Source organism: Pinus tabuliformis, chromosome 3_1 (assembly GCF_031772625.1).
Source record: "Pinus tabuliformis cultivar Carrire ecotype Pingquan chromosome 3_1, CPIR1, whole genome shotgun sequence".
Lineage (NCBI taxonomy): Eukaryota > Viridiplantae > Streptophyta > Pinopsida > Pinales > Pinaceae > Pinus > Pinus tabuliformis.
Genome location: NC_142301.1, coordinates 188,501,138 through 188,527,316, shown reverse-complemented (window position 1 = coordinate 188,527,316; position 26,179 = coordinate 188,501,138). Strand labels below are relative to the sequence as shown.

Below are 26,179 nucleotides of genomic sequence, written 5' to 3'. Positions count from 1 at the left end.
GGAGTAGCTGGGTTTACAATGTTGTTTTATTGGTTCTCTTCAGAAAACTGTGGATAATTTTTGGTGTTGTCTTCTTTTTTTTGCATCTCCCTCTCTATCAGACTGGTTTCCCCTCTGTTGGGGCAGTCTCAGATCTAGTTAATGGCAGCAAGCTGAGTTAGGTTGTGTTCCTTCACGGCTAGAACACCTTTGTAAATACCTTTTTATTTTCTTTTAATAGATTACTCTTACTTAGAAAAAAATTTATTAAATTATTATTATATCTATCATTATTATTAAAGCTCTATCCTTATTATTAAAGCTCTAATACATCTACCATTATTATTAGATCTAAGACTTTTGTGATACATAATCTGTGAAAGCTCTATCATTATTATTGGATCTAAGACTTCTGTGATACATAATCTGTGATCCATTATGATTATTATTAAAGCTCTATCATTATTATTAGATCTAAGACTTCTGTGATCCTATGATACATAATCTGTGATCCATTATATAGAGAATAGTCTTGATCCATTATATAGAGAATAATCTTAGCTCTATCATGATCACATTATGTAGAGAATAGTCTTGATCCATTATGTAGAGAATAGTCTTAGCTCTATCATTATTATTAGATCTAGGACTTCTGTGATCCATTTTATTATTAGATCTAGGACTCCTGTGATCCATTATGTAGAGAATAGTATTTCAGATTAATCACATTGAATGGATTGGGTCGACGTTTCAAACCAACTAATCAAAAAATACATTTAAAGCTCTATCATTATTATTATGGCTGTGATGTGGAGGTTGGCCCAAGGCCAATAATTTATTTTTTGAATAAAATAAAAATAAATTTAAAGCTCTATCATTATTATTAGATCTAAGACTTATGTGATCCATTATGTAGAGAATAGTCTTTCGGATTAATCACATTGAAGGAATTGCGTGGACGTTTCGAACCAACTAATCAAAAAATAAATTTAAAGCTCTATAATTATTATTAGATCTAAGACTTATGAGATCCATTATGTAGAGAATAGTCCTAGCTCTATCATTATTATTAGATCTAAGACTTCTGTGATCCATTATGTAGAGAAGAGTCTTTCGGATTAATCACATTGAAAGGATTGGGTCGATGTTCGAACCAACTAATGTGGTTCATCCTCAGGACAAGGTGAGAAACCAATCAATCTGAGCGAATAAATAGCAAGGATGCATCAATGTTCAGGGTAAGTTGTTCAAAAAATAGTTGTTGGAGAAGAATTATTATATTTATTAAAAACAATTATTTAGTTAGAAAATAGTCGTTATGTAATAATTAAGTATTTAATATCGAGAATGTAAATAAAATAGTATAATAATATTATTAGGGTTGACCTATTCAAGAGTTAATTAATCTATTTATCGACTAAAATGGTAATTCTTTTATATAATATTAATATTATTTAAAAACAAAAATAATAATATTAGGTTGAAGATAAGTTGTTATGAAATGAATTGGTTAGTGATAATATTTAAAAATATAATTTATTTACCAATTCAAACAATAATATTATCATTATTAGAAAATAGTTTATATAACATTATTAGGGATGACTTGTTCAATGTGAGTTAGGTCGAAGATTAGAATTTATCATGATTAATTAATATATTAATCGACTAAAATGTTAATAATATCTAAGTATAATTTATTTATATAATATTAACATTAAAAATAGAATAGATAGTAATATTTGGTTTAAGATTAGTTGTTATGTAATTAATTAGTTAGCAATATATTAAAAATAATCTATTTACCTATTCAAATAATAATATTATCTGTGACTAATATTCTTAGCTAGTTATGGGTTGACCTATTCAAGGGAATTAGGTGGAAAACTAGCCACTGTCTTAATGTAATAAATAGGTTATTAAAAGAAATTAAAATAATATTTAAAAACTAATCGTTATGTAATAATTAAATAATAATGAGACCAAAAAATATAATTATCCTGATGGTTAAAATGTGTAAGGTTAAAACTACATCGTTAGGAAAAATTCAAGATAAATATTATTTTCCTTTATTATCGAGATTACCAAGACCAAAAAGGTCTATTAGACGGAATGAAACAACAAAGGGAAGAATATCCTCATTGAGAAGAAAAGAACAGGAGGAATGATAGGAAACAACAGAAGAAAGAACAAAGAAGAGGGAGGAGGAGTTAGGAGGTGAGAGCTGGAATCCAACTTTTACTTAATTTCCAGCCATCATCCCTATTGAGGTTTTTGGCATGCCTCTCAATCTCAATTGCTTCCCTAAGTTTCCTGTGGTGGAAATGATCAATTTTAGCAAGGACTCTGGATTCTTCAATGCAGACATGGTGTTTTGATTTCTCAGCATGTTCTGCAAGGGCCGAGGTGCGGGAGCGATTGTGTCTAATGTCAGCAGCATGTTCACTGATCCTCTACTTAATAGATCTTCCTGTTTCACCAATGTAAGGGATACCATAGGAGCAGGGAACGAGGTAGACCCCTTTTAAGTCCTTCGGGTCAATAAGGTCTTTGACCGATCTAAGAGAATTTTTAATGCTATTGAGAGGATTGAAGTACGAAGAAACATTCGTCTTCTTAAGAATATGGGCGATCCTAATGGTGGTTCCTTGGATATATGGGAGATAAAACTTAGCAATAGGATCGAAAAGCATAGGTTTAACCTTCTGCTCTTTTCTACTCTGCGAAATTCTTTGAGGCTCAGGGGTCTGCTATACCCATTGTTTTAAAAAACCTCAAGAAGATGAGATTTCTCCTAATCAAGATGGTCACTATCATAAATTATTAGAGCTCGGGTAGAGAGAGTGCTGAGAACCCCGAATTTCTGAGCAGGGAAATGATGAGAAATGGCATGGAGGTACTGTTCCATGTGAGTCTTCTTTCGAAAAGCTTGGTGACAGATGGAACCATCCTCCCTCCTAGAAAGGAGAATGTCGAGAAAGGGAAGGTGACCATTCTCCTCAACCTCCATAGTGAACTTAATGGAATCTGATTGAGAATTCAGGTGGTTGAGGAACAGATCAAGCTTTTCCCTTCCATGAGGCCATATGACACAAGTGTCATTGACAAATCTCTTCCACCTTTTAGGACGAAGATTAGTGGAGGCAAGCGCTCTTGTCTCAAAATCTTCCATGAACAAGTTAGCAACAATGGGGGAGAGGGGCGAGCCCATCGCAACACCATATGTTTGTTCATAAAACTCACCTTGGAAACTAAAGAAAGTGGAGGTGAGGCAAAGACCTAATAACTTGCCAGTGCCTTTATCAGTGATTCGATTAATGATATCAATGGCTTCTTTGACGGGAATTTTGGTGTATAAAGAAAGAACATCAAAACTCACTAGTAAATCTCTGGGGTCTAATTTGATGTCCTTCCACTCTTGAACAAAGGAGGCAGAGTCTTTCACAAAAGAATCAGTGCGACCTACAAGAGGTTTGAGCTTCTGGGCTAGGAATTTAGCCAGAGGATAGGTTGGACCGTTAATGGTATTAACGATAGGTCTCAAGGGGGCACCAGATTTATGAATCTTCGAAAGACCATAGATTCTAGGGGTAAGGGGGTGCTCACAATGAGTTTTCAGGAGAGGGGATTAAGAGATGGATCTGCTTTGATCACAGAAATGACCTCCTTGGAAATGAACTTAAGGGGATTTTTCTTGAGCTTGATGTAACTCCCACTATTAGATAGATGTTCTACCATTTTGTGGACATAATCAAGCTTGTCAAGAATGACAACAACTCCACCCTTGTCTGCCATAAGGACAACAATGTCGAGGTCATTCCTTAGGGATTTAAAGGCAAGAAACTCGGCCCTGCTAAGGTTTGGCCTTCCAAAGAATAACGACGCAGTCTTGCCTGATGGTCTCCTTGATAATATCCGGAAGGTCCTTGATCCCGTATTCGATGCTACAGATGATGTCATCAGTAGGAATCTTATTCGGGGCAAGGGCAAAATTGAAACCTTTATTAAGGAGACCATAGATGGAGGGATCAAAATTTTTGCTCAAGAGATTAATAACATTCTTAAAACTTGACTTCGGGCAAAATTGAGACCTTTATTAAGGAGACCATAGATGGAGGGATCAAAATTTTTGCTCGAGAGATTATTAACATTCTTAAAACTTGACTTCTTATTATTATTATTAGACGACATATTATTATTATATTCTTATTATTACTATTATTATTATTATAATTAATATAATAATAATAATTATTATTATTATAAGTGTGACGTAGGAGTTGTTATTATTTATGTATTTAATTGAAATCTTAGAAGATTTATCTTTATTATATTTACGCCGTAAGGCGTTTCCCTCTGGGAAGAACTCCCTTATATGCCACCGTGTCCTATTTTCGACCATTGATCTGATGTGTTAGACGATTAAAAGAGATTGTGCCGTTGGATCAGATCATTATAGTTGGAATTTTAATCAGCACTGGTTGAACTCCTACCCGCTCGAAACCCTTGGCAGACAGTGGTGATGGCTTCGCTGGAGTTTCGATTTCCTTGGCCTTGAATCTGAATCTTTCACAACGGCAATCATCATCTCTGCAACTTTGTCATCATTTAGGACCGTGTACATCCGGATTTGGTCCAAATTTGCTTTCGCTTCCTTTGTATTTTTATCGGAGACGGATCGAGGCGAATTAACCTTCGAAGGACCTCGGCATTACGCGGATCGGCACAGGTTCCAGATTCTTCCGAACATTTAACCTGCAAAACCTGTTCCTTTTCAAAGTTACATGCATTACTTGCAGATAATTTGCTGGCCTTTAAATTTTAGCGGTGTGACCTTCCTTTGGCTAGAAAATGTATGTAGCTCGGTGAAATATTTATTTCAAAGCTAACCTGAAAATTTACACCTGAGAACTTATTTTCGGTGAAAATTTTATTTAGGCATTTTACCGAAAATTTTCTTTCTTCATTCCAATCTAGTTCAGAAATGCACCAAATGTAGCTATGTAACCTTCCTTTGGCCAGAAAATGTATGTAGCTCGGTGAAATATTTATTTCCAAGCTAACCTGAAAATTTACACCTGAGAACTTGTTTTCGGTGAAAAATTTATTTAGGCATTTTACGAAAATTTTCTTTCTTCATTCCAGATCTAGTTCAGAAATGCGCCAAATGTAGCTTCAGCCTCAGATTTTTGTTTTAGGAATGGCCTCAGCGAATGCCGTAGCCAATACTAGTAAAATCAGTAGTTTTACCCCGCATGGTTCTGGATCAAATGTCTGAACGTAACGTTATGTCGTGGACAGTGATGATTGTGGCTTATAGCAGGCATGATCATAACGAGGAGGTTTTTGATCTGTTTTATCAAATGAAACGGGTAGGTACCAAACCAAATGAGTTTACCTTTGCCAATATTCTGTCTTCTTGTGCCCACATGGGTGATCTTGAAAAAGGCAAGGAGATCCATGAAGAAGTGATTAGGGGTGGATTCGAGTCTTATGCTTTTGTGCAAAATGCCCTGGTGGACATGTTTGCAAAATGTGGAGAACTGGAGTTTGCACGCCGTGTGTTTGACAAAATTCCCGAACCAGATGTGGTATCATGGAATACCATGGTGGCTGGATATGCTCAGAATGGCCAGCTTGTGGAAGCCCTGAAAATGTTTGAGAAAATGCCTGAAAGAAATGTCGTCTTGTGGAATGCAATGATTACGGGATGTGCGCAGAATGGATATTTTCAGGAAGCCTTGGATCTCTTTTGGCAAATGCCCGAGCCGAATGTGGTGTCTTGGACAGCCATGATTGCATCTTATGCCAGACAAGGGTATGGGCTGGACGCCTTGACATTTTATTGTAAGATGCGGCAGTCTGGTGTTAGGCCAAACAAGATCACATTTGCCAGTCTTCTAGGGGCATTTGCGAGCATGGGTTCGCTTGAACAAGCGAAAGAGATCCATGAAGAAATAATTAGAAGTGGATTTCAATATGATGTCAATGTTGAGAATGCCCTCATAGATATGTATGCAAAATGCGGCGGTATTGACAATGCATTGATTGTGTTTGACAAAATGCCAAAAAGAGATCTGGTCTCATGGAATGTTATGATTGCAGCATATGCTCAGAGTGGATATGTTGAAGAGGTACTGAAAGTCTTTTGGAAAACGCCCATAAGAGATGTGGTATCGTGGAATGTAATGATTACAGGATATGCACAGAATGGGTATCATGATGAAGCCTTGAAACTGCTTTGGGAGATAACCGAACAAGATGTCATCTCATGGAATGCTGTGATTGCTGGTTATGCACAAGCTGGGCGCACAGAGGATGCCCCGAAGCTGTTTCAACAAATGCTGCTGGCCGCTGTGAACCCAAACGCAGAGACATTTGCTGTTGCTCTCCCGGTGTGTTCCGACTTGGCAACTCTCGAAGAAGGCAAAGAGATCCATGAAGTCATCATTAGAAGTGGATACAGCTGTGATGCCTTTGTGGGAAGTGCTCTTGTAGATATGTATTCTAAGTGTGGGTGTCTAGAGAGTGCACAAAGAGTATTTGACAACATACATTACCGAGACGTTGTCTTGTGGACTGCAATGATTGTAGGGTATGCCATACACGGATGTGCTAAGGAAGCCCTTGAGCTGTTTGAAGGAATGCTACAGTTGGGTATGAACCCAAATCATGTCACATTTCTTGGTGTTTTGTCTGCCTGCTGTTATGCAGGGCTGGTGGATGAGGGCCGCCAGTACTTTGATTTAATGAGTAAGCATTATCACATTACACCTGTGATGGAACACTACAGCTGCATGATTGACCTCCTTGGCCGTGCTGGGAGGCTTGATGATGCCCAAGAGCTTATCAACAAAATGCCAGTAGAACATGGTGTTACTGTGTGGGGTTCATTACTTGGTGCCTGCAGAATCCATAAGAATATAGAATTAGGAGAATATGCAGCAGAACGGCTTTTTGAATTGGATCCCGAAAACCCTTCACCTTATGTTCAACTGTCCAATATCTATGCTACCGCTGGTATGTGGAATGACATTGGAAAGGTGCGAAAAATGATGAAAGCCAGGAGGTTAAAAAAGAATCCGGGATGTAGTTGGCTTGTGGTTGGTAAATAGGTATATGCTTTTGCTGTGGGAGACAGTTGACATCTAAAAACTAAAAAGAAACATGGTGAGATTTTATGAGCTAATAACTGGAAGAAAACCAATCAATGACAAGAATCCTAAAGGCCAAGAAAGCTTGGTTATGTGGGTAGGGCTCTAGTGCCCTTGCTTGTTTTGTATTTGATAATTTTGGATTCTTTTGGTTTCTTTGTCTTGGTTCAGAATCTTAATCTCTTGTAAATTTCAAAATTTAGGCAAGGCCATTACTGGCAGCTGGCTCTGTAAAAGAACTTGCAGATCCACTTTTGGAAGATGCTTATGACATGAGGAAGATGAAGAGAATGGTCATTTGTGCAGCATGTTTTCTGAGACAGGCAGCTCAGTTTCGACCTCGAATGAACAGAGTAATCACTCTTATTCTCATTAGTTGCATATATATGTTTCAGTTTCTGATGTCAAATTTAGTTGCTTGAGACATTTCCTTTCCTGTGAGGAGTTAGTGCTAGAATTGTTTTTTCCCATAACAAAGAATGGCACATGAAATATCGAGTTGATATCCTTCTGACATAGAGTAAAGGGTGTTTAGACCTAGTGTTTAGGGTTGTAATCTAAACATTTGTTTAGTAGTTCAATTTGTGAAATCATCACCCTTAAACAGGTTAGCCCTAAATGCTGATGGTGGATTATGGCAAAATATTCAAAGCCTCAATTGCCAATAATCTCTTTTTCCATTAATGAAATATAATATTCTTTGAATATTAGCAAAAGAGATTACATCGTATCTCAAACCAAAGCTTCAGTATGCAAATTACCCCTCCCTGAATAGGCAAGAAGAGCCAGCTAGACCCGGTGCCATCTGAGAAATGGACCAAGCTGAGTATCATGATGTATATTTTGTATAACTACGACACATTTGGTGTGGGACTGGCTCTCTTTCCCAAGGGTAATAATCAAATTGTAAATCTCTCCTTGCAGAAAGTTTAAAGCCTTGGTTGCCCTTGTGTTGCACACAGATAGGGCACTCCTCAGACAATTTAATTACCTGCACCAACAGAATTCACAGAAATGGCAGCCTGAATCAGTTATATATGTTCTTTCAAAAATATATGGATTTAATAATGCAAATGCTATCATATTTCAGGTATCTGGCTCCAGAATATTTCATGTATGGCAAGGTTAATGAGAAGATGGACGTGTATTCCTTTGGAGTAGTTCTTCTAGAGCTAATAACTGGAAGAAAACCAATCAATGACAAGAATCCTAAAGGCCAAGAAAGCTTGGTTATGTGGGTAGGGCTCTAGTGCCCTTGCTTGTTTTGTATTTGATAATTTTGGATTCTTTTGGTTTCTTTGTCTTGGTTCAAAATCTTAATCTCTTGTAAATTTCAAAATTTAGGCAAGGCCATTACTGGCAGCTGGCTCTGTAAAAGAACTTGCAGATCCACTTTTGGAAGATGCTTATGACATGAGGAAGATGAAGAGAATGGTCATTTGTGCAGCATGTTGTCTGAGACAGGCAGCTCAGTTTCGACCTCGAATGAACAGAGTAATCACTCTTATTCTCATTAGTTGCATATATATGTTTTAGTTTCTGAAGTCAAATTTAGTTGCTTGAAGACATTTCCTTTCCTGTGAGGAGTTAGTGCTAGAATTGTTTTTTCCCATAACAAAGAATGGCACATGAAATATCGAGTTGATATCCTTCTGACATAGAGTAAAGGGTGTTTAGACCTAGTGTTTAGGGTTGTAATCTAAACATTTGTTTAGTAGTTCAATTTGTGAAATCATCACCCTTAAACAGGTTAGCCCTAAATGCTGATGGTGGATTATGGCAAAATATTCAAAGCCTCAATTGCCAATAATCTCTTTTTCCATTAATGAAATATAATATTCTTTGAATATTAGCAAAAGAGATTACATCGTATCTCAAACCAAAGCTTCAGTATGCAAATTACCCCTCCCTGAATAGGCAAGAAGAGCCAGCTGCGGTATCATCAAGGTAAGAATGCTTTGTGGAAGGTGGGTCAGATGGTACGCAGAAGAGATGTTGAGATTCATTCTGTCCCTTCAGTGGCTGCAAAAAATGGATGACAGTTAATTTACCAATCGTTTTAACCATGTAACAAAGGTGCTCAATGTGCATTAGTCATGGGGTGTTTTGTGACAGCTAGAGGGAGGCCTAAAGTCTCAACTCAACTATGCCTTTTCCACCACACACTCACTTGTTGATAAATATCATGACAATACTTGTAACTACTAAAGCATTTAGTTTCTGCAGCAAACCCAATGACGGAAAGTTTCAAAAGAGAACCGTGCAGAACAATATCTTTTTCTTGCACTACAAATTGTGGTGCCTGAGTGCAGGTCAGCCCAGCATGTGATAACTGTACGTGTGTTAATTGATCTGTGAATTGAAGAATCTAATTTCTATCTATATATATGTGTCCCACAAAGTCCATTCAAACAAATAATATATCACCAAATATGATTCGTCCACATAAAAATCACCATCAGCACCAAATGTATGAAAGTTGTATACACATCATGTGAAAAATCTTTTCGTCATTCATTGTACTATTCAAAGACTTTTTATAACAAATGATACTTTGAGCCACAATGAAAGGGAGCTTTTCCATAATTCTTCTATGCTTTTTTGTTTTCTATACACATTTTTCTATACTGAAGAATTACAACTTGATCACGGCTATAGTTGTTTTCTAAAACTGCAAGTCATAGCAATAGTAGCAGCAGTAGTTCACTAGACTAGGTAATAATTATTCCCTAGGTTAAAATACCCAACACTTTTCCTGTAAACTATACTTTTTTTGGCATCTTCTGAATTTTCTATAGTTATCTGTAGACAAATTTCCTGGCTGCCTGCTCAGTTTGAAAATCCCAATTCAGTGGGGATGCAGATCTCAGTCGGAAAAAACAAAATATAAATCAGGCCCCAGGGCAGAACCTTGATGTATCCCGGGGCACTGTGTACATTATCTGTATCTTCATATAGGTACAAAGGATTGCATTTGCACCATTTTCAAATTGTTTTATATTTTAGACCCGGTGCCATCTGAGAAATGGACCAAGCTGAGTATCATGATGTATATTTTGTATAACTACGACACATTTGGTGTGGGACTGGCTCTCTTTCCCAAGGGTAATAATCAAATTGTAAATCTCTCCTTGCAAAAATTTTAAAGACCTGGTTGCCCTTGTGTTGCACACAGATAGGGCACTCCTCAGACAATTTAATTACCTGCACCAACAAAATTCACAGAAATGGCAGCCTGAATCAGTTATATATGTTCTTTCAAAAATATATTGATTTAATAATGCAAATGAGTGCTTGGTTTATCTCACCTTTGGCACACATTTGAAACAAAATAAGTGGCTACACGCTAATTGCTTCGGCTCCACAACGGCATTTGCACATAGATTTATGGGTAGAAGTTTCAGATTTTGTTGTCTGTTGTTAGAATACAGATAAATCATTGAAATAACAATGTAAAAAAAATGAATATTCTAAGTACCCAGGCATATAGAACAAGTAAGTTCCTTATCGATAGAAGATGTTGATGATGCTTGTGTTAAAACTTTGGAAATAGTGGGCATGTTCCCCATTGTTTTCTCTGTAGTATATAATACTGTTTTAATACCATTGGATCCATTAAGATTTGAAAATCGACTCTCTGGAAGGTTCAGATTTTGTTGTCTGTTGTTAGAATACAGATAAATCATTGAAATAACAATGTAAAAAAAATGAATATTCTAAGTACCCAGGCATATAGAACAAGTAAGTTCCTTATCGATAGCAGATGTTGATGATGCTTGTGTTAAAACTTTGGAAATAGTGGGCATGTTCCCCATTGTTTTCTCTGTAGTATATAATACTGTTTTAATACCATTGGATCCATTAAGATTTGAAAATGGACTCTCTGGAAGGTTATGTCCATAGCTGTTGCAAGGAAAGAAACTCACTGATCATTACCTTTTTATAATAATCACCAAAACAAAACAAAGTAGCTTCTATTCAACTACTTCCAGGAACCCATTATTGATAGCTTGTTTTCTAAGTAAAATCTTTGTCATGTTCTTTATTTTACAGAACTGCAGACTGTGGATGAGGGTCTCTACCTTTCTTGATCATCATTGTCCCGCTTAGGCTCATCTTCGTTATTCTCCAGTACCTCAAGCAGGTACCCAAGATGATCAGTTGAAGGAAACTTGTTGAGATCTGCATAAGAGGATGAATGAAATTACTTAAATGCAAAGTGATAGTCTCTAGAGAACATGTCTTGAATAAGTGGGTATCCTAGGTTTACCTTTTGATGCCTTGGATTCTATTTCAGACTGTGGGAATCCATTAGTGAATCTATTCTCGAGGGGGTGAGAAACAATAATAGGTAGTGATGTTGTAGGTACATTTGGGTAAATATCCATTTCTTTCTTTACACCAGCTCTTTCCTTAGGAAAATAAATGTCATTTATAATCAAGCCTTCATAAAACTAGCTGCTATCATATTTCAGGTATCTAGCTCCAGAATATTTCATGTATGGCAAGGTTAATGAGAAGATGGACGTGTATTCCTTTGGAGTAGTTCTTCTAGAGCTAATAACTGGAAGAAAACCAATCAATGACAAGAATCCTAAAGGCCAAGAAAGCTTGGTTATGTGGGTAGGGCTCTAGTGTCCTTGCTTGTTTTGTATTTGATAATTTTGGATTCTTTTGGTTTCTTTGTCTTGGTTCAGAATCTTAATCTCTTGTAAATTTCAAAATTTAGGCAAGGCTGCTTGTTTTGTATTTGATAATTTTGGATTCTTTTGGTTTCTTTGTCTTGGTTCAGAATCTTAATCTCTTGTAAATTTCAAAATTTAGGCAAGGCCATTACTGGCAGTTGGCTCTGTAAAAGAACTTGCAGATCCACTTTTGGAAGATGCTTATGACATGAGGAAGATGAAGAGAATGGTCATTGGTGCAGCATGTTGTCTGAGACAGGCAGCTTAGTTTCGACCTCGAATGAACAGAGTAATTACTCTTATTCTCATTAGTTGCATATATATGTTTCAGTTTCTGATCTTATGTCAAATTTAGTTGCTTGAAGACATTTCCTTTCCTATGAGGAGTTAGTGCTAGAATTGTTTTTTCCCATAACGAAGAATGGCACATGAAATATCGAGTTGATATCCTTCTGACATAGAGTAAAGGGTGTTTAGACCTAGTGTTTAGGGATGTAATCTAAACATTTGTTTAGTAGTTCAATTTGTAAAATCATCACCCTTAAACAGGTTAGCCCTAAATGCTGATGGTGGATTATGGCAAAATATTCAAAGCCTCAATTGCCAATAATCTATTTTTCCATTAATGAAATATAATATTCTTTGAATATTAGCAAAAGAGATTACATCATATCTCAAACCAAAGCTTCAGTATGCAAATTACCCCTCCCTGAATAGGCAAGAAGAGCCAGCATATCTGCTTTCGCTCCAATATCAAGAGAGTATATAGCTTTCCTGAGAATCACTATCCTAGCTGAAATCTGGATTGCAAGATTTGAATTGAAAGCTTTGGTTTCCCCAAATAAAGTGGCTTACCTTTGCATTAAACTGACTTTGTGAAATTTCAAATAATGGATAAATGTTAATATAAGAACGTGAACTTATTCTTCCTCATTGTTTGTCTGTAACTTATTATTGCAGACTTTGAAATTACTACGAGGAGAAGGAGATGACCTACCTTATTGGACCAAGAGGTAATTGACAATGTCCATGGAATTAGATGAATTGATTGAGGATGAATCTCGAGAAAACTCTGGGAGTTGTGACATTCAAACTCATCTATCACTTGCAATGCTTGGAGTTGATGATGATTTGGTATCGAACAGTAGTCCAGATCAAAGTGTAAATCTTGTACATGAGAGCAGAACATTGGAAGATTATTTCTATGGACATTATAGCCATTCAACAAGCTTTGATTGATTTAAATCTACTTCTCCGAGCTTCATAATTTTTCTTACTCCTTGCTTCTGTAAAAGCTTCAATATTTTATACTTGGTGTATTACTGTGAGCCAATGCCACTACTTAGCTATGTTCAATTTCAATCACTCTCCATATTGGCTGAAGCTGTGTCTGAAGTTGAGTGGAGTCCATGTAAAGTCCCTTGCCAATTCCTTGTATAAATGTGAAAGCCATTAGTGGTCACTCGTTTTGGTGACCCACTGGTGCTCACTAGAGCTGAAAATTTTCTTGTCCTTGCCTTTGGAGCAATTGTATGTATGTGGAAGGAAAAGCAATTATGATATCGCTATTGATATGCCAAACCATTGTTATGTACTTTTTTAGGTCTGAAGATGTGTAACTTGTGGTTTAGCTTGGTACATTCTCTTGTATACCAGTTTACTTTGAATTTGTCAATATCATAAGCCCAATAGCGATTTAAGTGTATGTCTACATGGCAGAACTGCATTGCGGTTGAACTTTTCTAAAATTAAGTTGTATTTAAAGAAATATGGTGTCTAAAAAGCATAGAACTCCAAACATCAAATCTCTTTGCTCCTTGTAGGCTTGAACCAACATCTCTTCTAGAGAAATTCAACAATTCTAATTTAATAATCCTATCGGCCTCTCTTTGTACCTTTTGAGACAATTGCTAGTTCTAGATGGGACATATAACTCCAATGTGCTTTGTCCTCGTTACAGAGAACACAAAAATATTAATGCAGGGTATAACAACTATACCACTAGTACTACAAATCATTTCTGCTCAAAAAGGGGGATTTAAATCATGCAGCAGCTTAAGATGGGCAGGATCCAGTTTCAAAAATAGCCTTACAATTGGACTAATCAAAATAAAATCTGATTCGCTTCATAGGCGTAGAGTAAACAAGTACCAATGAGGTAACGTGCAAGTGGACAATTAAATCATATTCAGCACAAGACCAGCATTACCATGTTAATGACCCAAAGTCAAACTTAGAGATCAGAGCCCTCAATTATAAGTTGGTTGAATTTTATGAGATTTATATGCAATATTAATTCAATAATTAAAAAAAAATATAGACTTAAGCACCCTAAATAAACTTCAATTTATACATCTTTAGAATCTCATTTATGCTACATATCTGCACCTTATGTACATTTTCCCATTCCCATGTCGGAATTGTTCCTCAATTTATGCCTTACCGCGTTTCCTTTGCAACATTTGGTGCAAATGCTAGTTAATATTTTCAATAGATTTTCTATAAAACGAAAGTAAATCATAAATAGAGTTATCAGAACAAGGCGGAGGGGAAGATCCCGGACCAAGATCTGAGGGAGATGGGTTGGAAAAATCAAGGGAAGAGGGCACCGAGGTATTGCAGAGATCAATGCGAGGAGGGGGAGGGAAGGCGACCGGAGGGGAAGAGGGAGCAAAATGCGAGGGGGAAGGGACGTTATGGCAGAGGCAGTGGTGGATAAGGCAGGGGAAGATTCCAGCAAGGAGAACTCGGTGCGGGCAAGAGGTATGGTGACCGAGAGGGAGAGATCAGAATCAGAGGTTTTAGCGGAAGAGACAGAACCGAAAGACAGTGGAATCACCTTGTCTGCACGAGGGGAGCCTTGGAAGGAAGCGGCTGGAGCTGAGGGCGAGACCACGACTGCCAACAATGAGGACTGAGAAGGAGCTGAGACAGGAGACAACACCGGTGCAGGTGGAGACCGAGATGGAGAGGGAGCCGAGATAGGAGACAACGCTGGTGCAGGTGGAGACCGAGACGGAGAGGACGGAAAGGCTGAAGCAGATCCAGAAGTCAGTGAAACTGAATCAGAATTTAGTGAGAAGATCTAGGTCTTTAGAGCAGAGTTCTGATTTTTATCGACTGCACTTTTTGACGGATGCAGTTCAGGGTCAGAAACGAAACCGGAAGAGCGAGTTCCAGCGTATGATAGTTTCTCGAATTTAATCAGGTGCTTTTTCTTTGAGGTTTCTTCCACCCGGAGGGCCTTCGTTGCCGAACTGCCATCGATCACCTTCCACAAAGAAGCCAAAACCTTGTTTGCTAGATCCAAGTGGAGCGAAAGAAGCCGCCGAGAAAGATGATCGAGATCCTTCCTTAATAAGCCGATCTTAGATCTAATGAGTGCGGAGCTGGATTTCAGAAAAATGTGTTTATTCTTAGAGTTTATCATTTTTGTTTGTGGATTTCACATTTTTTTTGTTTTGTTTATCATTAGACCTGAGAGTAACAAAAAAAATTTGTAAAGCCAAAAGAAAAATGTTTTCCAAACCCTTCCAAATGAGCCTGAGATTCTGGATAGCAATCCTAGCAGGCCCAGGGCATAATCTTTTTCCAAAATTTATCATGTGATAACATTTATGTTAGTTATTCCAACCTAGGAATGAGTTCGAAACTAACCTTCTCACAAAATAAAACTCGAGCACTCCTTAATACATGTGAATACTCCTCCTCAGCACAAATTTATCCCCTTTTATGTGTATTTAAATTACTTAATTCTCAGATGTTTATGTGTATACAATGCTTTTCCTTATGGCGTTGAGAAGACAAAGCTCCTTGACTCTTTCACCATCATTGTGTTTTGATACATGAGTGCCATATAAATTGGGGAATCCAACTTAGTTTCTTTTGATTCACGGAACTAAGTGGAGTTATAATGAAACGGTGAGTAAAAATTCATAATGTGACAGATTATGTTGGCTTAGGGGTCCAGACCCAGTGTCGGACTTCCTTACGCCAACTTAAAAAAATCCTACACTATTCGCTCTTTCGGCAACAAAATGGGTAGCGCACGCTGCAGTCTCATCCGAAGCAGTACGGGGATGAAACAACCAAGTTTCTACATCCAAAGACTAGTGTGATGTTTTTCAGCACCTTAGATCTGCCTTCACGCCCATCGATAAACTCTTAGAGCATGTTGTTGCAACTCTGTTAAAACAACCTTCAGACCTTTGTGAAGGTTTACTATCAATCCTTGCGGAACTTTAAGAGTCAATTTTCCTATTTACACGCATCAGAGAGCTGTCCTAAAGTAGTTTTCACTTAGATTTACTTTAAGTCATTAGTAATCATACGAGAAATCTCCAAAGTCTTTGCGAAATTATTTAAGCATACATTCTACATTATTAAGACTTATTAAAGAGAATTGTGTAACATTCAATCAATATCTCATAAATAAAATCATTCATCAACAGTATATCACATTAACAGAGATAACATAAGTACCTAGGAATTTTTCAGAAAACTGTCTTTATTCATATTCAATTCAAGGTTGGAGACTCAAATTGCCCAGCACACAACGACAGGGGTCGGCGCACTCAGCTACGGACTCTTCCTAGGCCTCCGCACACTCAGTTGCGAAGCCTTTCTTTCCCTATCTAAGCACAGGAAGTAGAGCCTTCTTGCCCTAGCTCCTACCTTAGACTCTTCAATCAACAAGATTATCTATCTTTGTTTTCCTTAGTTCTACTTGTCACTTAATGTTGATGACTTTTTAACAAATTGTTTTAAATCCAAAATTAGAAATTTGGATAGAGGTTTGCTAATGCTAATGATTAAAAATATTTTCTTACCTAATAGTTTAATTTAATTGATTTAATCTTTTAAACTTATACAACAATTTAGTGAAATTAATTTCTTGATTAATTAAAAATTATCCATTAACATATTATTCTCCATTATAAATGAAATTTTGATGGTTTGAAGTGACTCACTCAAAAAACCTATTATGGCAATCTGATTACAATGTACTCCTCACCAGTCGCTCACTTGTCTTTTCAAATAACATTTTACAGCTTAAATCATTAGTATTTCCCCATAACATTTTACAAATTAAAAAAAAAAAAAAAAAATTGGCTCAATCTACACTTATTTATTTACCACTATTATCGTTGTAAATATTTGCATTTAAGGTGCACCAACTATTGCCGCGATTTATTAATTTAACTACCATCGTTGTAAATGAATTGAATCTGAAAATTTTCAAATATACACATGGGAATGATGGATTTGAAGATATTTTGAACTTTATTTGAAATCCAATAATATCTATTTAATAAAAACATTAATGAGTCAAGTAAAATAATTATTTATTAATTAAGCTATTTTCCCTATTTCATATTATATCCAGCACGTATTAATACACGTGTTTATTAATTAACATCTTTTCATAACAGGCATGAACCTAATTTTACAAAGCGAGTATGAGTTGCTGAATTCAGAAATTTATTGTGGCTGCCAAGAAACGTTGTAGGCACTGCGCAGACCAATTGTTAAGAGATTTAAAAACTGGGTGTAAGAGACATGCAGCAATTGTTAACAGATTTAAAAAGTGGGTGTAAGAGACATGCAGCAATTGTTAACAGATTTAAAAAGTGGGTGTAGGAGACATGCAGCAATAATTTAATTGCTTTCATATATCGATGGTACTGACTGACTATGAATTAACGGCGGTATGATGGTACTGATTGACTATGAATTAACTAGCGGCGGAATCATCACAGTAGAATAAGACTTCTTTTTTTTTTCCGAAGGTGGCAAAACCTATCAAACTCAAGTGTCAAACCAACAGTAAAATAAGACTTTATCTGACTCAATCCATCACTATTGAAAGAAATTAGAATTAAAATAATATAAAAAATAAATTAATTTTTCTTATAAAATTAACATTATAATTTGTTATTATATTTTTTGATCAACTCAAACTTAATTGAAATTCAACGCATTTTGGAATGCATTATACCCTGGTCGGCAGGGATAATAAATGACATTGTGGTCACTTTCACTTTGAATTTTTATATTACAATGACGTAATTTCCAATACGTAGAGAAGAATCCAAGACATGTCGAGTAAATAGCGAAATACATTTTGTTTAAGTTTAGTTATATAAATTAATAAATGACATTGTGGCGTTATATGGTGGGGTTCACTATATCATTTAATAAAAAACAGCAAGGTGAGTCGAGCATGTAGGTTATATATAGGTTTATATTAGGTTATATTAGTTTTATTATGTGAGGTTGATTATTTATTAATAAAAGATAAAAAGGTTATGAAGTTAATTCAAATAATTCAATTATTCGTAGTTAATATTTTTAATAATATAAAACAGTGTATTTATATAAATTAATGATGGGTAAATATTTATAAGTATTTATTTAAAATTTTATGATACATCTCGTTAAAATTATTAAAAATAAATAAATAATTAAATTATATTTTATTTTAAATTATTATTATTATTATTAATTATAAAAAATAATTAATAAATAAGTTTAAGTTATATATATTTAAAAACATATAATAAGATTGAGCGATTGTAGATTTTAATTGTTGTTTATATTGAGAGAATTTTTTGGATCAATTTATGTGGTGGATTTTTTATCTTGTCTCGAGTTTCACGTGAACTCTTCACTACCAGAGATTTTTTTATGATCACAAATGAGTGTTATGGAGCCTTTAATAAAGTGTGATAACCCACTAGTACGTTAAGGAAAAATATTAAAATATTGAAATCAGTTGTTAAGGAAAATGATAAAATATTGAAAGTAGTCGTTTAGGAAAATATTAAATAATGAAAGTCTTTTTTTGGTAGCATGGTAGGCTTGCCTTATGCTTTCCTTGCCTATCTTAATAGCATTTCCCCTCATATTCAATTCACCATGGAAATTGAATTTAATAAATCTCTGCGTTTTCTAGATGTCCTTGTTAGTCAACTTCGTGATGGCTTTCTAACCCATCAAGTCTTTAGGAAGAAAACCCACACTGATCGTTATCTTCATGCTCATTCTTACTACCACCCCTCCCAAAAATATGATGTTCTTAATACTCTGATCTTTCGAGCCCTTAAAATATTTGCTCCCCAGTTTCTACCCTTTGAACAACCCACCTTTTTAAAGCTTTAAAAGAAAATGGCTATACCTCTTCATAGATCTCAAAATATTTCAATGATGCCTCCAATCCCAAATCGATTAACCCCATTTCCTCTTCTCCTCAGATCCAAGTCTTTCTCCCTTACATAAGAGGGACAACCAACCTCATTACAAAAATCCTATTAAAAAAATATATTAAGGCCATCTTTAAACCCCACAAAACTTTGAAGAAAATGTTCCAGTTAGTTAAAGATAAGTCCGACCCCATGCTAAGTTCATGAGCCTACTAGATTCCCTATTCGTGTGGGAAGTCATATATTGACTAGACTAGTTTCACCTTCAAAGTGCACCTTAAAAGGCATATTGTTGATACTAACCATCTTTGCCTTTCAAAATCTGCCATCGCTAAAAACTCTTTTAATTCTAAGCATTTGATCTTATTCGATCAATCTAGGATCCTTTCCTCTATTCCATTTCATAACTTTAAGGTCATTCGGTGATGGCAACAAGGAGGCCAAAAGGAAAATTGGACGCCAAAATGTAGTGCAGAGAAATTTGGCTGTAGGCGCTATGAAATGATTTTGTAGTGTTCTTTAAAAACCTATAGGCGCTACAAAATGATTTTGTAGCACTCTAAAAACTCTATTTTCAACCTTTAGGGAAGGTGAAGCGACTCACCCTCTGAAAACTCGATTCTCCATAGTCTAACTCGTATCCCAACTTAGGGAACATTCTCCTCTAGCCTATCCTTGTCAATGATTACAATCTCGCTCAACTAATCGTCCACATTCCAATCAAAAGCGCGTACCATTTCCTGCAAAAAACATAGAGGCGTTGCAAAATAGTTTGAAGGGTCACTGTAAGTGGAATACGTACAATTAATCACACTCCAAGTCAAGTTTGATAACATAAGACATTTCACAAATGGTCACAATGAATTATTTTGAAACTTAATTAAATGCACACACAGTTCGATTGGAAACCCGAGAAGAACAACATGGATTTTACGAATACACATAGATGCAAAACTTCCTTATCATTCACTTTCAAATTACATACTTGGAGGTAGGAGAAGAGTTTCTCCTCCTCCCATTCGATGCCTCTTTTATTTACTAACTCCATTAGATGGTTTGTTTCCCCTTCCCTCCCAAATGAGTGAAGTCGAATACATGACTAGGTGAGCTGGAAAATAACTCCTAAACTCTAACTCTTCGGATTAATCCAATCCTATATTTACATTAAATATTTAGAATTATGACAAAACAAAAAATTCAATTTGCTAGCATTAACATTTGTTCAATTCACCATATTGTTCAGATCTGCTACATTTCTTCATCTCGAGCATGGTTTAATGCGCCTACATCAAACTCCCCACGATAGAAAATTCATGAGCTCCTTTTATAGAGCTACAACATTCATCCATGTAGAATCCTCCATTAGACAATCCTTCCAATTCACCAAAATTTCTAGTCCCTGAGTTTCTGCCTGAAAGAACCTTGTTCCAGTCATTTTAAGTACCAATGCTCCCTGGCCTCTTAATGGACAACATTGACGACCAAGTTGTCGTACTCTGCACCTGCGTTGATCACCAGCAAGTTTCTTAGTGTTGGGGGTGCGTTGATTCTAGAAATTTGGGAAAAATATAGAGAATCCCGAAGCCTCTTCTTCCAAAATCTTCTAGGATATGTTAATACCATTTACCTCAGATAAAAGTATTAAATCCTATCCTATCCGACCTTGGTGTTTTCATCCCTTATCCCTTGAGCTCATCCTCCCATCAAGAGTGGATATCAAGCTCAAATTGGTAAAAGGATAAGAATTCATGAACTACCTCATTCACCTACATATTTAATGCCATCCATAGGCAAGGGGTTGCCTTTTGTAGTGTGATTCTACCCTTATGCCACTAATGTGAGAGATATATTTCGATGCATTAGGGTGATTAGAGGTGCACTTTGTGACAAGGAAAGGACAAGTCAACTTGGAGGAGCTATTTTACAGGATCAACACCTATTTTTGGTTCTAACACACTCCATTTCTATTAATGCAAAGAGTTCTTTGTTTTCCATATATATGATGTTATGGTTTCATATATTTCAATACCATGTTGATCTATTGAATAAATTTATTAGAAGATGCTACATAGATTTCGTGGATCGTTGGCTTATGTTATCTAACTGTGAAAGTTATAACAATAATGATTGGAGCTAGGATTGGAGCATTCAAGCCAAAGAAGGAGCGAAGCATACGACCAATCCCAAGTAGGATTCATCTTGTTATCTATTTACTTTAAGGAAAAAATTAGCTCTTTTGTCTTTATGTTGCTCTAGGTCAATCCACTAGGCCTAGGGAAGATACTTCTGTCCACAGTCGTAGATTCTCCATAACAAATTGGTGACTCTGATGGGGAATGGTGTATTCCCTTTGTGTTTTCTTTGTCCATTGTGATTATCTTACCTCATCTCCAGACCTTTACTATCTTATTCAGTCAAGAAAAAACCTAGGAACATCTTTCATTGAGTCTCAATAGAAATCCTTGTGTCGTAACTTTGCATCCCTAGAACAATGCACCCTCTGGTCTTTGGACAAAGTGTTTCACCCCAGCTGAGCCTTCTTTGTGCCTGTGTTGCATAGCACTAGTGCCTCATTTGCACCTTCATTGGTCCCTGTTCATGCACAAATTATTTTTTTCCTTGATTTTCTTTCTGATCAACCTTATTCTAGTTGCTCTTCCTTGAGTCTCCGAGTGTCTTGTATTGCATTTAAAGCCTCCATTTGTTTTTCTTTTGTTTTAATACCTTTGGTAAAGAATTTTTCAAAGTTTTTCCTTTATTCTTATTATTTGTTTGTTTGCAAACTGATTTTGTTTGATCATTGAGTGCTTAGATGAATTGGTGTTCTAGTCATCATTCTGAAAAGCTTGTTTGAATAAGTTATTAGACTTTGCATCTTAGTTTTCTTAATTTTCTAAAATTAAGTGACTTGAAAAAAAAAATCATTGCATCAACATTTAGGGTTTTGTGTATGCATCGAAATTGGAATAGTTGCATAGAAAAGGGAATTGTATTTTTCACATTGTTAGCTACATACCCTTTGTATCTTCCCTTCCTTAGATATATTTTCATAGAATGAGAAAGATTTTATTTCCTAATGCTATTTTTAATTTTAGGATATTCAGATGACATTCCCGGTGAGCCCCAAAACTGAAATTTAATTGAATATAAATAGTAAAATTTATTCAATCAACCTAAGGATCATTTGTAACATTAACACAAACATTTAGAGGTCTAGGCTAGAGACATGTTCCAATGTTGTTAAACATACTAGTTGTCGTTGTTTTCCAACGTTGTATGCTAAGGGTGAAATCCCGTTCCACGTATGTGGGTGTATATGATCATTCTCCATGTACCTTTGGGTATATTGGACGATGCTCCACTCACGTCAAGTATATGGGAATGCTCTCATCGAATTATCATGCATTAGAAAACACTACTATGGACTACACTTCCACATAACATCGAGTATATTTTGGGAGTCCCCTATAGGTTGTTATCCTCTCCATAGGTAACTGAGTCATCCACCTTATGTATCGTGATACACCAAACACAAGATTCGGGGATATTTCCTGCATGTACGTTAATTCCTTGATTTGCCAAGGTGTATATTGTAGTTAACAATTGCTTGGTAATCCTTTTTGCCTAGATTACCCTCTTTTTTATTTATTTTTGTTTTAATTTCTAAAATTTATTATATAACATGGAATAACAAAATCCCCCACTCTGTTGTTCACGTAGAATGAAAAATAAGCCTCCTCTTCCACTAGAGGATACTTCTAGCCATCATCAGAAGCATAAGAAGACACAAACTACCGAGTCGAGAAATTTGGGAACTACTTCTGGTGCTCCTCCTGAATCTGATCAACCAAAATCATCTTTCCTTTTGAGCACTGAGCTTGAGATTACCTCTACTCTTGCTGGTGAATCTGACACAATTGAAATAGAAATCCTGAAACCTTATTGCCTGAGGTTATTAAACCTAACCTTCCTGAGTCAGATATTTTACTTCATGAGGTTGTTGAACCTGAGGAACCTTAGATATCTTCACCTATTTAAAGAGAATCGAGGGTCATTTGTAAGGTGACCCTTCATGAGAGAAGGTTATGAAAATTTTCTTTCTTTTGCATTAATAAATTCCCTGAAGTGGCCATGTCGGTTCAAGCCGTGGACTATTTCCCTCTTTGAGGGTTTTAACCACGTCAAGAATACTAGTGTATTGATCTGTGATCTGTTTGTGAGCAGTGTCCTTTGGTGTTCTATCTAAGGAACTTACCCTGTAAATTCCTACACGCTTTTCATGATATTAAACACATCATGCAACCTTATTTGGAGGATCTCCCTGCTCATTCTAAGTATCGGGTTGATCACCCAATGCATCTTAAGGCCATTTTCTTATGGTGTAGACATTATAATATTCAATTAAATCCACGCAAATGCACATTCTACATTAGTTTTGGTTGACTCCTTTGTTTTTTTATATTTCAAAACAAGAATTTCATATTGATCCTCTAAAAGTGCAAGAAATCTTTGACTTGCCTACACCTTCTTCGCTGGTTTAGCTTCAATGACTTCAAGGGAAAGTTAACTTCTTGCGACACTTCATCCCTAATTACACTGAGTTGACCAAAGGATGCACTCACCTACTTAAGAAAGGGATTCCCTTCCATTGGGATAATGCAGCTTAGAAAGTGTTTGATGACCTGAATGATGTACTGGTTCAGGCATCTTTATTATATCCCCTTGATTACCAGCGTGACTATTTCATGTATCTTGTTGTTGCCATTTCTATTATAACAATGGTATTGGTCCAAGAAGATGATGCAGAGATAGAAAACCCCTTATATTATCTAAGTTAGAATCTCAATGATACAAATATTAGGTATAAAAGCGTAGAAAAGTTGGCTTTGGCAGCTGTTCAAGCCATTCAAAGGTTCTGCCATTACATTTTGCTCTAGAAAACTATGGTTGTTTCAAATTGCAACCCTATGACATACATTTTGTCACATCAATTGGTGGGGTGGAAATGCTCTAGATGGATCGTCATCTTGCAAGAGTTTGCCCTGGAATTAATCAAATCCAAGTCAAAGAAATAGTTGGTTTTACTGAGCTTATGTGCAACCTTCCTTCCTCTGATTCTGAATTGAAATCTGACAATTCTATCCCTCACGAATTGTTGTTTCTGATTTCGTCATATGACCTATTAGCAGTCTGTAGTATTTCTAGGCTGAAAAGGAAGTTGTAGAGGTAACCACAAACCACTTTTAAAGATGGGATCTAGCCCTTCCAGCTCGAGAGAGGGCTCTCTCTGTCTGATTTTAATTTTACTTTTTAGATCTTAGGCTAGGTATGAAAGGTCAAGAAATTGGTTTTAAAATTGTGGTTGCAGAATGAAGGAAGAGTCCAATGGGCATGGAGTCATAAGGATGTTCAGTAATCAATCATAGATAGACAGAGAAAAACTTGAAACAGGGCGAGGTAGGCAAACTCCAGGATCTTATAGAGCTATTGTGGTGTGGATGAGATGAATTAGATTTAGGATCAATTTAAATATAGAGCATACACAGATGAATTCTATACTTAAAATCTCAGAAAGAAAACATGAAGATTGATTAACAAGCTAGAGAAGAGTACTACAAGTAAATTCTACTCATCATATTCTTGTAAACAATTTAAGAAGGAACATCCATGTGAAACTTGAAAGAAAAACATATTTACAAAGAAGGAAACATCACCATTTGTTTGACACAAGAATCCTGAAAATAAAATGCCTCATTTTTAAATGGTTTTCTAATTTGCTAGAAATAAACTCTAATAAAAATCATAAAAATAACAATCAATTATTGACATTGGTTGCAAAATATTTCGAATTGCTTGGAGGTTTCTAGTGAAATATCCTTGGAGTAGGATCTTTTGGTTGCTATCTTCCACTTATGTTCTAACATTGCCTCAAAATCTGGAAAGTTTATTTTTTGATGAAGATAACCTGCTTGAGAGAGATCGACACGTGAGATGGTAGGTGTCTCATATCTATCTAAAAAAGGGAATTTTTTAATGTTTATCCTCTCATTGCCACCTACAACCTATTTGGAAGCGTGACACTCTCAAGATAATCTTGCCACCTATCTATTTGCATAATTTTTTCCTTCTTGACCTTTTCCAAGAATCTCTTCATAGATTTATTCACATATTTCCCTACTCTCAGCTGTAAACCTTTTCTTCATCTAATTTGACAAACTGAGTTGAGAGGAATTTCCTCTGACCTTTAGATATTTTTTCCATTTAATTTTTCTATGTGAGTTAAGAGGAGCAGTAATCAACTACCCCAAAATTCACTTAATTGTAATGTCCAATCACAGAAATTCCATAAACTGTACAAAGAAAATGGTCCATTGCCCTTTGTTGAATGGTGACATGGGGGCATATGCCATGAGGAGACCCAGTTTTGAATTGTTGGGAATTGGATAATCCAACGCTCCCCATTAAGGGCTGTGTAGAAGGATAATTCAACGCTCCCCGTGTGTTTAGTGGCATGTGCTTAACACTAGCGATGTGTTTGTTTACTAACACCTGCGGTTTTTGGTTTTATGGCAATCGTGACTCCAACAAGTGGTATTAGAGCCAAAGGTCTCAAGTTCGAAACACACCTGGCTCGCGTTTTTTTGGGGTGGGGGGGGGAGATTGTTGGGAATTTGATAAACCAACACTCATCGTTAATGGCGGTGTAGAAGGATAATTCAACGCTCCCCATGTGTTTCGTGGCATGTCCTTAACACTAGCGATGTGTATGTTTACTAACACCTGCGGGTTTTGGTGTAACGGCAATCGTGACTCCAACATGAATTTTGTGGAAACCTTTTACACACCAATATTCACATCAAGAACTAAAGAAGTAACCATTACCAACATATGTACTGTGCGGAGCTATCATCACAAAAAAAATTTTGAGGACAACAAAGTACAAAGAAAAATGGTGGAAATTTGAGCTCATTTTCCACTTGAAAACCTTAGTTTCATTAAGAAAGAGCAGAGGTCAATACTTTCTGTGAATTCAGTCATTTGAACACATTTATTCTCACTTTGAAAATTTGATTCAAATATTTTTTTGGAAACATCTCCATGTATGGAGCTAAAATACAAGCCATCATTTTTCATTAGATGGGAATAAGAAAGTAAGTTT

General features: G+C 36.1%; 1 protein-coding gene, 1 long non-coding RNA gene and 1 pseudogene across 3 annotated transcripts in view; 1 reads left to right on the top strand and 2 right to left on the bottom strand.

Moving 5' to 3' along the window:
- Positions 1–26,179, bottom strand: part of LOC149186432 (putative receptor protein kinase ZmPK1) — a 292,721-nt pseudogene that overhangs the window by 38,504 nt on the left and 228,038 nt on the right. The gene's annotated exons all lie outside the window — the stretch shown is intronic.
- On the top strand, positions 5,235–8,669 carry LOC149186438 (pentatricopeptide repeat-containing protein At2g22070-like). The gene is made up of 3 exons (XM_089409341.1): positions 5,235–7,022; positions 7,337–7,486; positions 8,478–8,669. Exons 1-3 carry the CDS (start codon positions 5,235–5,237, stop codon positions 8,667–8,669), a joined length of 2,130 nt encoding a protein of 709 aa, XP_089265467.1.
- LOC149186437 (uncharacterized) lies at positions 10,019–10,514 on the bottom strand. The gene is made up of 2 exons (XR_016256139.1): positions 10,442–10,514; positions 10,019–10,337 (listed from the first exon to the last, which is right to left on the bottom strand). It is a non-coding gene; the product is annotated as an uncharacterized LOC149186437 (long non-coding RNA).